The sequence below is a fragment of the Amphibalanus amphitrite genome, unplaced genomic scaffold (assembly GCF_019059575.1).
Source record: "Amphibalanus amphitrite isolate SeventyFive unplaced genomic scaffold, NRLGWU_Aamphi_draft 000725F_arrow, whole genome shotgun sequence".
NCBI lineage: Eukaryota > Metazoa > Arthropoda > Thecostraca > Balanomorpha > Balanidae > Amphibalanus > Amphibalanus amphitrite.
The window spans coordinates 27400-43006 of record NW_024882219.1 but is presented as its reverse complement, the minus strand read 5'-3'; the positions used below and the strand labels follow the sequence as shown (position 1 = coordinate 43006).

At 45.5% G+C, this 15607-nt stretch overlaps 1 protein-coding gene across 1 annotated transcript; it reads left to right on the top strand.

Annotated features, from left to right (window-relative positions):
* Nucleotides 1-2477: 2477 nt before the first annotated feature.
* LOC122365241 (torso-like protein) lies at nucleotides 2478-14865 on the top strand. The gene is made up of 3 exons (XM_043336259.1): nucleotides 2478-2663; nucleotides 6673-6801; nucleotides 12449-14865. Coding segments are annotated over exons 1-3 (1047 nt in total). The 5' UTR covers nucleotides 2478-2661; the 3' UTR covers nucleotides 13365-14865.
* Nucleotides 14866-15607: the final 742 nt, after the last annotated feature.

Here is a 15607-nt window from a genome sequence, read left to right as displayed (position 1 = left end):
TACTGATGCGACCCGCGACTACTGGGGCGTTCCACGACAAATCGACAAGTGCCCTGCACCCTCATATTTTATTTTTTGCTTAAAATTGGTCTAATGGGTTGTGATGGGCGGGGAAGCCAGCTGTGACAAGCATTTTTTTCTTCGAACAACGGTTTCCGAGATATAGCCTCCGGCAATTCCTGGAGGTCGCGCTGCAGCCCTATGTTTGGCGGCCTATAACTCAAAAACTATTGGCTTTCTACGATAAAAACTTTATATGGTTCAACTCACAATCAGCCAACAAACATTTTGGCTATCTCGGATTTTCAATTTTTGAAAATTTTGATCACGTGACCTTTTGACCTATTTTTCGAAGAGTGACCTTGATATTTTCCCCACTGAAAGTTGCAATTTTGTCTGATGACGATTAAAGCCTTATCAATTGTCATTCATATGCGAAAATAAAAAAGTGGATATCGCCCTGCGTTGACCTCAGGTCAGGTCATTTTTATGACCTGTCCATTATTACGAGCGGGAGCGACAGCGAGATCTCGAGAATAAAGCAAGATAGCGACAAGCGGTAAACGGTGCAGGGTACACACGGATAAGGTCTATAATTTTTGCTAAGGTCATTTTCAGGTCAGGTCAAAGATGACGTCACAGGAGCAAAAAGGAAGTCAAAATTGCGGCACTACATATATATGAAGTTTTTCTCGAATAACTTTCAAAGTATCCCAGCTAGGAACAAACTAATAGCACCATCGTGATCCTCTCGTCGATCCGCATCGAAACATATGTATGTTGACCTCGAAAGGTCGAAAAGTCAAAAGTTGACCTTAGGTCACGTGACCTAAGGTCAACTTTTGACATTTCGACCTTTCGAGGTCAACATACATATATTTCGATGCGTATCGACGAGAGGATCACGATGGTGCTATTAGTTTGTTCCTAGCTGGGATACCTTGAAAGTTATTCGAGAAAAACTTCATATATATGCAGTGCCGCAATTTTGACTTCCTTTTTGCTCCTGTGACGTCATCTTTGACCTGACCTGAAAATGACCTCAGTAAAAATTATAGACCTTATCCGTGTGTACCCTGCACCGTTTACCGCTTGTCGCTATCTTGCTTTATTCTCGAGATCTCGCTGTCGCTCTCGCTCGTCACGTGACCTAAGGTCAACTTTTGACCTTTCGACCTTTCGAGGTCAACATACATATGTTTCGATGCGGATCGACGAGAGGATAACGATGGTGCTATTGGTTTGTTCCTAGCTGGGATACCTTTAAAGTTATTCGAGAAAAACTTTATATATATGTAGTGCCGCAATTTTGACTTCCTTTTTGTTCCTGTGACGTCATCTTTGACCTGACCTGAAAATGACCTGAGTAAAAATTATAGACCTTATCCGTTTGTAACCTGCAACGTTTACCGCTTGTCGCTATCTTGCTTTATTCTCGAGATCTCGCTGTCACTCCCGCTCGTAATAATGGACAGGTCATAAAAATGACCTGACCTGAGGTCAACGCAGGGCGATATCCACTTTTTTAATTGTCGCATATGAATGACAATTGATAAGGCTTTAATCGTCATCAGACAAAATTGCAACTTTCAGTGGGGAAAATATCAAGGTCACTCTTCGAAAAATAGGTCAAAAGGTCACGTGATCAAAATTTTCAAAAATTGGAAATCCGAGATAGCCAAAATGTTTGTTGGCTGATTGTGAGTTGAACCATATCAAGTTTTTATCGTAGAAAACCAATAGTTTCTGAGTTATAGGCCGCCAAACATAGGGCTGCAGCGCGACCTCCAGGAAATGCCCGAGGCTATATCTCGGAAACCGTTGTTCGGAGAAGAAAATCCTTGCCACAGCTGGCTTCCCCGCCCATCACAACCCCTTACACCAGTTTTCAACGAAAAATAAAATATGAGGGTGCAAATTTAATTTTTTATTTGTCGATTTGTCGTGGAACGCCCCTACTGTCAAGTAGGTATGTGAATCTATCAAAGTTTTTTAGTTTCGCTATAGGTTCCTTCGATCTATGACTTTTATAGCCGTAAATGAAAGTGTGAGGGGGAGTCATTTAGCCAATTGGACCACCAGCTTATGCACCGAAACAGGACGTCATCCCATTGGGACTAGTGCCCTATGATGGCACTGCCCTGAGGTCTGAGGGCGCTTTTAGCTATCTTGTGAATAGCTCTCATTTCATATGGACTAGAAGTGTGGTTAAGCCGGTTAAGTTTTTTTTTTAATAATTGATAATTAAAAGCATTCGACATTCAGGTGCATGTATTATAGTGCATATATCAGAGTACCTACATATTTTATTTTGTAGGAAGTCGTGGCCACCGCCCACCAACCGTTCGCTCCTTTTTACCAATGGCGTCGAGCTGAGGTCCAGCCTTGCAGTGCCCCCTGCGAGCTCGCACCCCTCGATACGAGCTCCCAGATGTCGCGTCGCTCGTTCGATTTGCCACCTCCGCGGCCGGTCCTGCACTCCGCTGTTCCGCGAGGTGACGCTACTGTCCGTGCACGGCGAACCGTGCCGTGGGGACCGGGAGGTAGCAGCAGTGCGGTGCGGTTCGGTGGGGGTGCAGGTGGTCGTCAGAGGTGCCCGTCTTTCCGCGGTCACGACGCGAAATGTGAACCGGACTTCAGGACTTCCACCTCAAATCCGAAATGTGAGTGGACAACTGTTTCGTTTTGAGCCCCCTTGCGTATATTGTTTTAGTGTAAAAAATTTTATGAATGATCATGGGTCACTCTAGCTATTTTGAGATATTTGGACATTGCTTTTTCAACAAACGGCCAACGTTTTCTACTTGTGGTTATCACTTTATTCCTTTTACTCTTTGTCGTTTCTATGTACCTATTAGCGTACGATTAGTTTGTAAAAAGCTATTTTTAAGATTATTGATTAGATAAATTTTCATGATCATCAAGGCATTCTTGCATGTAAAATTGGTATAAGTTAGATAGGTTAGATACTTAGCAACAGGAACTAATAAAATCTTACAAATTAGTTGCATGCCATGCCTGTGGAAATTCCAGGCTGGTTGCATTTTTTTCATGTGCATCGCTTGCATGCACCCCGATGTAAAGCAAAAATTGTGTCAACCAAACGTCGCGGCGTGTGTTCGCCACAAAAATAAGCTTTGCAGTTCGATCAGGCGTCGCAGGACCGTTATCCCTGATTTCCTATAAAACATAAACAACAAGAAAATATAGGAGCTCATTAATAAATGTGCCACTGATGAAAGCATTGCATCGGTATTCGGTAAATCGGTACCATTCAGAATGACTAGGGCTCAGTTTATATAGAGCCCATTTGCTGCTACATGTTGGTGACACTTATTGAAAAGGGCGACCCGACAGATGGGTTCGTAAAGCCGCCCTTAGGCAGACACCTCACCAACGTTACCAGAAGTGTCCTTTTGAATAAGTGACACCTGGCAAAGTGACACTTGGCAACGGGCTTTTTACATGAACTGGGTCCAGATCATCTAGAGCCGACGGTAATGCTAGCAAAGCTCCCGACGCTCGCGTGTAAAAATGCCGGAACGCTCCTTCATGGGTGCGTGTTTTTCATCTCGGTTCGGGTGCATTCCGTTGCCTGAAATCTTTGCGGTGGCAGCATGCTCTCTCACCTGACACTACAAGTACAAATAGCCTTAGCCCGGGGTGCTTACCGCGCTAGTTTCCGGACCATTGCACCGTCCAAGCTTTAGTTAATCCCAGTCCCAGCCTTGAGACATACCGGTTTGGTGCTAGGCTGTATAGTTGGCAGGGGCACAATCTCTAGGTGTGAGCTTTTTGACACATCTGATCATTTCACTGATAAGGCTGTATATGGGTCGAATACTTGTCGAGCCACCGTTAGAGCTCCTACCAGGTGCTTGTTTCCATTCTGACTCATTTTCTGCTTAGTAAGCCTTTTTGTAAGCGACTGGGAAGTACGGCATACATGCATAGATAATCCATTTGTCAGTGTAACCACAGGGTGCTTTGGATATGGCAAGCACATGTGTTTTAGTAGGGTTACATTCTGGTAAAAGAAAGATATGTCATAGCATTGCGAGCATTTGTTCGGTATTACTCATGCTAGACATTGCAGTCCGTTATGTCAGTAGCAGAACGGGGCTTGTTATAAGCGAGCATTAAATGCTGAAGGGAAAACGGTATTTTTAAAATGAAACTAGCTAAATAAGACTAAGTGAAATTTACATCAGAAACATTGTTGCACACTACGAGACCATAATAAATCGTTTATATAAACAAAAACTATGATATCAAAGTGAGAAGCTCAAGACGCATTCGATAGGGCTTTATCGTCATTATTATAGCATTTTGATAAATAAATAAAATTTGTTGAAGCCACTTGTCTGTGCTAAGTTGTTTTGGACCGAGATTGAATGTTTATGATGTGTTCCTATCTTTGTTGACCGTTGTAAACCTGTAACTACCTGCATTTGTTTTAAATGACCTATGCTGACATGTGATGTCCTATATTGACCTGCGCTGACCAGCGCTGACCTATGACGGTACGCTAACCTGCGCTGACCCGCGTTGACCTATGACCAGGGGCGTCGCCACGGATTTTTGAGTGGGGGGGTCGGGTTTCTAGTCTTCACCCGATGGGTAGGGGTGTTTTTTTTTTCCACACTGCCCAGTTTTGTGCGTGCGTATGACTGTGTGTGTGCGTGTGTAACAAATCGGCGCGCAGCGCCTCCAAATTTGGTATAACCTATTAGTTAGGTATACCTACCTACATCACTTGCGTAAAAATTATCACTGGTCACTTAAGGTCAGGTCGCCATGTCAAGTTCAGTTATACGGTATACCTCTATAAAAACTTTCCCCTCTCGCCATTCTTGTAGCTTTTCTCCCATAACTTCGAAATTTGGTACACTGTATAGGTACCTAATGTATGGGGTTATACGTGTCAGCAATTCATTATTCTAACTGAGGATTTACATCTATGATCTGAAGGCAGGTCAAATACGTGACCTCATCATTAGAAAATAATGAAAAATTAGAAAAAGCACGAATGCCTCCTGCTTTGAAAAAAAGTTCGTCAGAAACGCAAAATATCTTTGGAGCCATGACAAATCAGCTCATCATTGCCAGGGACAGGGTGCAACTTATGGCGAGTGATGACTCGAAAGGTCATTAGTGGAAATGTCCATCGATGGCCACCAGCATTTTTTTCTACAACTTTTGACGAAGACGCGGTAGAGCGATGACAGCACCTGGAAGGTGTTCACTGTTCAGCTCAACAACACGGATCCATTCATATTCAGCAGGAGGTCCTTTTTCGATCAGGACATAACGTTGACCTAAGGTCGTTTTAACGTTAATTCTGAATGGTCAAATTTTAACTCATGTGACGCGTCTCAAAGAGATCAAGACGGTGGTGACAAGACAACATATGTACATACCATACAAATTCACGGAATCGAAAGTTATTGCAAAGCAGATGTTTCGGCAGAATCTGTCCAGTTAGCTGTTTGCCTTCTTATGGGCCAAACATAGACCTGAGATGAAATCTAACGCGAAGCTAGCGAAAGAGCGTTAAAAGAGCTATCGAATAGTTTTCTGCTTCAACGTAGCCCTTCTATTGGTGGTTTCCCAGTCGCTAACGTATAACGTATACTAAACTAACGCTGAGGCATGCTTTCGACCCCTGATCGATCTACAGGTTTGCGGAAAAAAGAGCATGCTGCTCGTGACGAGAGAAAGCCGATGATACCCATTTACAAGTTTTCGGGTCATCTCAGGACTCAGGTCATCGCCAATAAGTAGAGAAACTCGGGACCTGCTAGAACTTAACGAATGTAAGTTGTGATGGTTTTTCGAGGTTCTGATAACGAATGTTATCTTAGTTTTGAACGAAGATGATGACTCCATGCATTTGGGATCAGGTCAGGTCAGATCGACCAGTACCTAATAGTGGATGACCACCACCGATTGCTTCCTAGCATGTTATATGAATAAGCAACACAACTACTTCTTAAATGTTCAGATGGGCGCTAAGTTCAAAATCAGCTCCAAAAACTACCCTATCAATTAAAAGCACGTTATGAAAAAGTGAACTAAATTTATTTAAAGTAGGTGATTAACTCGAGCGCACCGGAAGTTTTGTTGCAATCGGCTCCTTTTTGCGCGACTTCTTTGCGAAAGCCCGAGACGGTTCCATCTGACTCCCTTTCCCCTACATGTGCACTGTACAGCTAGTTGTGACGGTAGCCATGGGGCTGAGGCTAGTTTGTAGTTTTGTAGTTAGGTACTGATCCGACGAATCGACTGCGACCATTTTTTTAAAACGATCAGACGAACGCTCGGGACAGTTTTGGCGCGTCCAATCCTTTGAGGGATAAAAAGGTACTAGGATGGGGGCTACTTAAAAACATTGTTGTGCTGGTGTTCCCCGCCCACAGCTAATTGACCTTTAGGTAATTGGCTAATTGGCTTTAGGGAGCTCTTGAAGTGATTTTGAATCTGATGTATTTGTTGGTGTTGCTGACGCCTGCTTCACTGACATAAAAGCTAAAAAAGCATACCCAGCATCGCAAAAAGTGGGGGGTCGACACCCCCAGTTTTCAAGAGTGGGGGGTCACGACCCCCCCGACCCCCCCGTCGGCGACGCCCCTGCCTATGACGGTACGCTGACCTGCACTGACCCCACTGCAGGCGGCTGCACGTGCTCAGTCCGCTGCTGATCTCGCTGGCCGTGCTGGTACTGGTTCCGAGGAGCGGGATGACCGTCACCGACTTCCAGTACCGGGTACCGGTGGGCTACTCGGTCGATATTTTCCACAGGTGAGCAGAAACAGTGCGGTTAGCGTATCTGTTATGTAGGGTAAGGGCGGGTAAGAGTACGCGGGCGATAAGAGTACGCATCAGCTGTTTCGGTTGCTTAGCAACGCGGGTTTGTCGAGTTCATGAAGTGACATGAAGCCGCCAGTGCGTGCTTGTCACCAACGGAACGTGGGCGTTGAGCGGCGACGCTGTTGAGTTTAAGGCGATGAATATTATTTTCGAGCGTTATGATATTATTATGGTATGGTACAATAAGTTTGATACTTGGCAGTTGAGATAAGGTACATTTTCGTGATTGGTGTGGGAAACTTGCGAGGTTATCTGGGGAAACACTGTGCAGTGCAATATTCTGTTTGCCAAGTTTTGCACAACGTTTCGGGGTTGTTTTGTGCGCGAATTGCATGTACGGTAAGAGGACGCACTGTTCAGGAGGGTAAGAGTACGCAGAATTATACATTAAATCGAATATACAGAAAAATAAAATTATTAATCTATCGCTCAATGACGTTTGTTTTGTAGGTATATCATCAATGGAGCACTGTGATGCAGATGCGTACCCGAAATTCTTCCAAATACGAGTTATTCTCCCTTTTGATTGTGCATTTTTTTTAAAGAAACACACGACATGATTATTTCCTGATTTATAGACTTGAAAGATTTATTTTATGCTTTTCTTTTTGGATACTAGAATTAAATTAAATGCCTTCTGAGTTCTGAGTTTGAAGTTAAGCATTTGGACAGTACAAGCTGCATAGGTGTGTGTTCATATGCTTGCGTACAGGGTGTAACGAAATTATCCGGACATCTTTCTTCGCGCTGTAATTAAGAAGCAAGACATTCTGATATTTTGCCTTTTGAATTATTATATAGACACCTTTCATAAGAGCGCAGGTACAAATTTTTGGAGCATTCCAGCCACTGGATTTTCCAGCACAGTGGGTTTCATATAGAGTAGCGCCTTACTAACCTGTGCCCACAGCTGGGCGGCGCTGGTGGCGGGTGTCCCCTCATTCATCTCCTGATGGACAATAGTCCATAAGATATCGATGGAATTGCATGGGAACTATTTCCAAACCATAGCCCTTTATCCCAGAAGAAAAAATAGGTCCTCTCGGCATCACTTCTCATTCTGCTAGGGACTTGAAGGTGGTGCGCCGCCCCGCATGAAGACTGCGCGGCTTGAATCAGGCATCGGTACACGTTCAGAAACCGAGCCTTCCTGTGCCGTCTGGTTGAGTGGCTCCAACCAATCGCTAGCCAGAATGTTGCGCCGGTAATACTCGTCACTGATAGTGGTTTTCTGTGTCGTCATGAACAGCTTGAATATTACACAGCAGCTGAACATGCTCCAGGTCTGGATTTTGGCCGGATGTTTGACGCCGGCGACGGCCGGCACCTTCGAGCTGCTGGCAGCCCACACATGGCCGATTTGACGACTCAACGGATATCGCAGCTCGAACAGCTTCCCATCCGACCAGGTCACCTCATTCATGTCTTCCTTCGACCAGTGGACACGCCCTGGCCCGAGGCCAAAGGTGGTGAACTGGTTGTTTTCCCATCAATTTCATTGTCTTTTCCAGTTTGAAGGGCAGTAAAACCAAGCTAAAGGGCGGGTAACGGTGAATCATGATGTGGGCCTCTTATTATCTGCCTTGGTAAGAATTCGAGTCAGTATGCGGATTAATTGGTGCCGTTTCCTTGTCGCTATCTTGACAACTCTCGTCACCACTTGGCAAAGGGCGCCTTTTGCGATCGAGGCCGGGCTGAGTCTGCCACCAAGTCGCAGCTTATTACGCCTCAGGCAGATGTGCTACTGGCTGCTGCTGATGTCCAGCTGCTGACAGACCAGCTTCTGGCTCATGCCACCATGCCACCAACACGTAGCCTTACTACGAAACGAGAGACTGTACTCCCTTCTCTCCACTGCCTTGAACGAAAACTATCATATGAAACCGTCGGCGACTCGACTCTTACTCAGAGCAAGAGTCATTTCGCAAGGTCAGGTCATTGCTGAGTTGAGAGCAGATACCAGAGGTATGCATTCATCCAATATTCCAGTTTCTGACATTAAAAAAGAAACTGTGCGAGCAGATATGGCGAAAAAATAGATGTCCGGATAATTTCGTTACACCCTGTACACCACCCGCCTGGCGTGCGTACTCTTACACACCCCATATGGTAAGAGTACGCAACTGCAGCGGTTCAGAAAATGTCAGTTTTAGACCACTTCCATTTACGCTGAAGGATCGTTGCCCCATGGGTTGATGACTAATTCAATGAGCTTTAATATTCACTATTTGCGATTTCTTTCTTTCAAATATTAAACAAGTGAGAGCAAGAAATCCACTAAGTGCGTACTCTTATACGACTTCACCCTACTTATGTCCATCTTCGATGGTGCAACCACAACGGGAAAATCATGCGATGTATGCCCAGTGATCTGCATGAGCCTTAAAACAAAAATAATTTGTGATTCACGAGATAATGGGCGAAAATCGGAAACTTTTATGAATTTACATGCCATTTCAAAAGAATAGCAACAGCTTAAAGTCATATTAAAGTCAATTTGTCGAATTTCTTTTTAATCGGTCCCACCCACCAGGCTCCCCCTCACTTTTCCCATGGGCCGCTAATGTTCCGGTCACGATTTCTGCAGATTTGAACAGTCTGCATCAGTGCCTGTAACATGACTAAGGTTTGCATTTATGTTTGGGCTGCTCCCTGAGACAAAGTTTCTTAACGTCAATGGGCTTCGGTCAGTGTTGCAATGAAAACCACCGGAGCTGGATGAAACAGCCGTTTGCCCGCCGCTGCAAACGAGACTCCAACTTGTGAAATGCAGCAAAATCGACCACCACTTTAATAAAAAAGTTCAATAGAAGCTTATATTACCGTGCATTTATAGTTATGTATACATATTTATAGGTAATATAATATCTGATTTTAATTAATTAAGATGTCTCAAACTAATTTATCTCGAGTCATATTTAGTATGGCTCTAATCAGCTAAAACATAGACTAGAGTACTCCATATCAGTAATATGCAGTAATCAGTGATTCAGTAGTGAAATGTAAAATAAAGTGATCTCCCTACCCCTAACCCGTGATTGTGAATGCGGCCACAGAAGTAGAACCGCCCAGTTGACTCGATATTAGAGCAACGGACTCCTACCGGAAACGGTCAGCGATGTACTCGCTCAGCTGTTAGTCAGCGTGGCTTCGTTCAGAGCAGCTAACTAGGCGCCACGCACAGGTGGCATTCCCGAGTTTAGAGGGTATTCATGGAGTGAAGCGTTGGTTTGGGAGTCTGGTGCTTCATGGGCAAAAATTATTTTTGATTTGAAATTCCAAGCTCATCGTGAACATTATCAAAAACGTTGCAAGTGCACAAACATTTATGAATGAGTTATGAATTGCGATGACCGTCCTAATGCATAATTTCAATGCCCATAATGTCTATCATTTGCATTTGTCAAATGCATTTAAATCCGTTTCAAACGGTGCGGTAAATCTCACACCGGGCTAACTCTGTTCTCCATATGAAACGCATGCATATTTGGAAAATTGCCTCTTATACCTCGGGAGACGCCATTTATGTCCCTCACCGAACAAGTGGTGTACCCAGTCTCTGGCAATCAGACGGTACTTACACACCCGAAAACGACCCACAGTTGTCTGTCCGGTCAGTCGCGACCTAAATTCAACCGTTATCAGGCCCGTAACTGATAACAACAATCACAAACAGCCGGGATGGATTGGCTTTCAATGGTGCCATTGAAATGCCGGTACAGCAGCATTACCTACCACGTTGGAATTTTCATAGAAGCTTTTATTTCTAAGTTCTTACAACACAAACTGGCATCAAGTGATTGGTAATATTTTGCATGCCACGAATACTGAAATAAAACTCGCATGCTGTCAAAGGGTTTTTACCGTTTCTCATTTTCATCCACTAGTGTCGTGAACTTCAAAGACAAAAGAAAAGCTTACAGCTGGTTGTCTGGTGTCTTGACATAAAATTTGGCAGCATGAATGAACGAAAGCACAAAAGAACCTCAGCAACAGCAATAGCAACACGTGTAACAGTAGGAGCATCATCTGAACATTGACACGAAACTTGCCATCGGCGCTACTGACTCTTAACCTTCCTTATAAAGACAGATAAGCTCCAATCAGGTTTGACTGAATGAATCGAGATGCAAACAAGTCCAACTGATACCGGCGGCATTATTCTGGTGATTTCGTTGCCTTAGACCTATCCAAGCGGATTAGCACCATCATACTGCTAAACAGATAAGACCCAAGGTCAAATCAAGGACTGACTTCCTCTCCTGTGAGATCTGTTCAGTGACACCGCCCCTCCCAGATTACAAACGAGTCTCTCGCTTTCACGGAAATGCGACTTACTCGTAACCTGCTTCGTTTAGAAGCTTATAACATTCCGGCTTTTCATTACACATTTATGCATTTGATTTTTTTTTAAATCAATGTTATCAACGCAGCCGACGTGGTTTCCTTTGTTTGTTTGTTTGTTAATTGGGGCTGTGGTTTCCATCTTATAAATCGTTTTTATCAATTGTACGCAGCCCAAGAAAAAAGTAAAACGATCGTTACATTCTATGAAAAGCTCTTTATCGCTTGGAACTATCTCAAGGTGGATAAAAAATGCAACAGGTGAATTGAGCAGATATAAACCGATAATTACCCAATGACCCAATAGCCAACGCGCATGAGACTGAAAAATGGACATGAGGCTTCACGAGAAGTCATATAACTGTGCAATGAAATTTCCTTAACTTTATTCTCCGAAATGTCAGCAACGCACAAACAAAGAGCTATGAATGGTTGGAATATATACATAAATAAATGCACTCCCTACAAAGCGCATACTAACCTTCGTGCATGACTGCATCAAATCGGGGCAATAGACTCGAAGGTGTATGAGGCACTGGGATAGAAACAACGTCGTACAGTGCATGCGCACTGAACTGCTATACAAAGGCGGTCTCCCAGATCGTGCCATGGCACCTACCTAGGTCTGCTATAGAACGGTTAGGTCAATATATTTCTGCTGAACTGAGCTCAAAATCGCCCTCGCCGAGCAGGATGTTTTGCAGCAGAACGATCGAGGCAGCCTGTTTAGTCCAGACTGATGGCAGCTTTGGGTACTTGCACATTGACGACGCATTGAGCGAAGCCCGCTTGGTTTCGTTCTCCGTGCCAGCCGTAGTGCTTGGGAAGCATGGAAGTCGGCGGCTGAGTGTGGTCATGGGGTTCTCGTCAGATTTATGGAGGGGTTCTCGTCCGATTAAATTGCACCGTGAAAACTCGATGCAGAGCTGGCGTTCGGTTGAACAGAGCATTTTTCGTCGCAACGGCAATCGCTGAGATCAGAAGCCCATTCAGCATTTGCCGTTGGGGACGCCATTGACTTAACCATATGAACAGGAAATTCGTGTCCATAAGCGTTAAGTTGAACAAAAGTAAGCTAAACCAGGACCTTGTCTTCAACAAAGAAAACCGTGTCTCGATTTGCAATTAAGCACAACCAACCGCGTGCCTGTGACCTTACGCTGGTCATTTGTAGCTGTTAGCGCGCCGCCTAAACCCCACCTGACCTGACCTGACCTGACCTTTCTGTCGGCAGGTACGGGCAGATGGCGCTCCTGTTCAAAATCCTGCCGCAGGAGCAGGACCTCGTCACCGAACAGAATTTCGGTCATCACCTGTACCTGGGAAAGGCCAGTCAAATATTCTCCCCGCGCTCCTACTACACGGAGACCACGCCGCACAACGGCACGTTCCGGCTCCGACCGCGGTTCGACTTCTGTCGCGGATCCTACGAGCTCCTGCAGGCGCTCTTCGCGGACTTCCACATCGACGGCACCGACAAGCCGCACAAAGCACTCATCTCGGCCACGCCGCCAAAATGGATCGCCGAGAGGCTTGGCATCGAGCCCACCTACTTCAACAGCTCCTTCTACTATGTCTTGGTGAGGTTGGAGCGACCGGTGCGCCGCGTGCGACTGGCGGGAGACCCGCGCGTCAACCGCAGGTTCAAACGCAGCGCAGCGGCTGCTCCCGATCCCGAGGCCGCCAACGACAAACTCATCAGCACGTTCGGGACGCACTACTTCTCCAATTTCGCCACCGGGGATTTCGTGTACCAGGTGTACGCGTACAATCCTCAGACGTCACCAAAGCTAGAGGAGCTCTTCGAGAGGTCTGAGGCTGAGCCTCACCTTCTGAACGGGTCCAGTCGTCTCTTCAGTCCCTGGTACGCCTCACACATCGGGCGGGTGACATTGGCGAGTGCGCCGTTCAAGTTCCGGCAGATGATCGCGCCTCAGTTGGGTAAGCAGGTGTGGTTCAGATACTACCAGAGCCTGTTCTTGCTCCTGGAGAGCGAACACCTGCTCCGAGAGACCGAGAGGTACTCTGGCGTCATGGTGACCGGTATGAGGCTGAATGGTCTTCAGCACGTTATCGGCAACAGCACGCTCAGACAGAGGTTCGAGGAGGTGGTCAGCAACATGTTCTTGCTCTGGGAGCACAACTTGTAGCCTCGTCGATGTCCTCCACGAAAACGCTCTTGTGCTGGTCACAGTTGAGCGGACCTGGCCCCCAGAATACCCAGCGCCCGATGTCTAGACCAGACATCACTTCTGCTCATTCCCCAAGTTTCTTGACGTCCTCAGGACGCGCCATCGGTCCAGACCGAGAGTAACGTCAGTTCCGGCGATCCCACTGACATGTACCGGAGACCAGCGCAGCGTTCTGTGGGAGATGCAGACGCAGTCTTCTCGCGCGTCATCGACCTTGCTGCATCACTTCCGGCGTAACCAGCCCGGTCCAGTGCCGACGGAGCTGACCCGACAGACTCAAGTTGCCTGACCGCGCCACTGCTACTCAGCAATGGCCAGAATCCTGGCGACTGAGGAGGGACACAACTGAGCTGTGCTGGGTGGGTGAACACGATACCTACCGCAGTCGCCTGACAACCGGTGTTGACATCAGGGGCGGAAGACAAAAACAGGACCTATGTGGGATGCTCTAGTGAGAGACAGAGAAATCGAGCTTATCTTGCCTTGTCGGTGAGGACACTGTATCAGAGTGCTATCCGCCTAGCGGCTCATCGTAAAACGTGCGTCGATGTAGTGCGATGACATCCAACCAACTGCGCAAAGGCAGTTGAATCCAACTGCGCATAGTCAGTTGAACACGTTCTTATGTATTTTACCATATTTGGTCGACTGTCATGTGCCTGTGAATATGTTGTAAGTTGACTGCTGCCAAGCTCAAAAAGCCATATGACGATATAGTATATTGCCTATGTCTGTGTGCGTGCCGATACCTTTTGCGTTTCAAGAATTGATTTGCTCACGTTTTTCTCCATTTTTTTATGAGACTGAAAGGTGTACGAAAACAAAGCATGGTTTCGATGTAAATCAGTCACTTTCAACTAATCTGAAATTTGCGCAATTATATAGAGATATGATGATCTCCTTGTATTGCCAACAGGTGCACAAAGAAGAACACTATTCTAGTGTTCTTCTATTCTAGTGTTCTACACCTCCCATATGCGTCGCTGTCAAGTAGCTTCCCTCCCGTGAGATCACTGCGTCATATTTCTCTAAAGACGGCCGGAGATAGAGGAAGGCAAACTGACGAACTCAGCGACTTATAACGCAGATAATATCGAGATTATATTGAGTAAGCCTTTCTGCCTCTTTCCATGCGGCCATGCAGCACACAGATTCAACTGGTCGCCATTCGTTGGATGTGTACCCACTCGTATCATTTGTGATGGTTACCCCAAGCAATATTTACAAGTGCATTTTGTAGGCATTACTTGTTGCTACATGCTTGCCAATAAATTAAAGCTACCTCTAGAGAGGCATCATGTGATCCGTGCGGTGCGCGCGCATTGTGCCAATAATGCATTTTAGGCAGCCTTTCGGACTGGAACGAGGTGTGATTTCTATTGTTTGTTAGATGACGAATAAGTATGTATCTCTGTATTGTGATATGTTTTGTTTCGTGTAAATATAGATAGAAATCAAGTACGGGGTGTGCTAAATGATCCTCGGGGACTAGTAACTCCGCACCTCGCTGGAACTCCTGGATTTCCACGCCCTGCTAGGGAGGTTGGTAAGCGGCGTTCAAAAGGTCGTCAAACAAAATCAAATTAATCTTGACATATTTTGAGTCAGGTTACAGGTCGGGTCATGAAAAGTCATCAATAACTAATTTCCCGATTTCAATATTTTTAAACAAACTGATTCATACCTTATAAACCAATGAAAAGCTATAACGTTGGAGAGCATTGAATCAGGTAGTTATAATTGCTAAAACGTTCTACGATTCTACCTTGGCTCAACGGCGCGGTTTCGCCTCGAAAAGGCAAAACCGTCAAAATCGACTTTTTGCATGAGCAGTTTTGATACAATAGGTACCTTATGACACAATGCATGTAGGTAGGTAGTAGGCAAGGTAGTAGGCACCTTTATTTAACCACCATCATGTGCCTCTCGTCTAGACGTACCATATGTGAGGGACAGAGGTGGGCGTATAGACAAAATTTTGGTCCACTACTCAGCTAATCCGCTATTTGGATTTTGGGACTATACCTACTATTTTTTTATACCTACCTTAGTCCTTGGCCCTTGCACTTGGTTACGAAGCAGCGGTAGCGGGACCTAAGTCTGAATGAACAGGAGAAGTAGTGAGTAGTACACTCAGAAATGAATTAACTCCGCCACTCCGCAGCAGACAGCAGGACAACCGAGCGCTCGCCACCAACACA

Excerpts from the sequence above, each read along its gene's own strand:
- LOC122365241 (XM_043336259.1), top strand. Across the intron at positions 6,802-12,448 it reads TCGGTCGATATTTTCCACAG|GTACGGGCAGATGGCGCTCC; the intron begins GTGAGCAGAAAC and ends TTCTGTCGGCAG.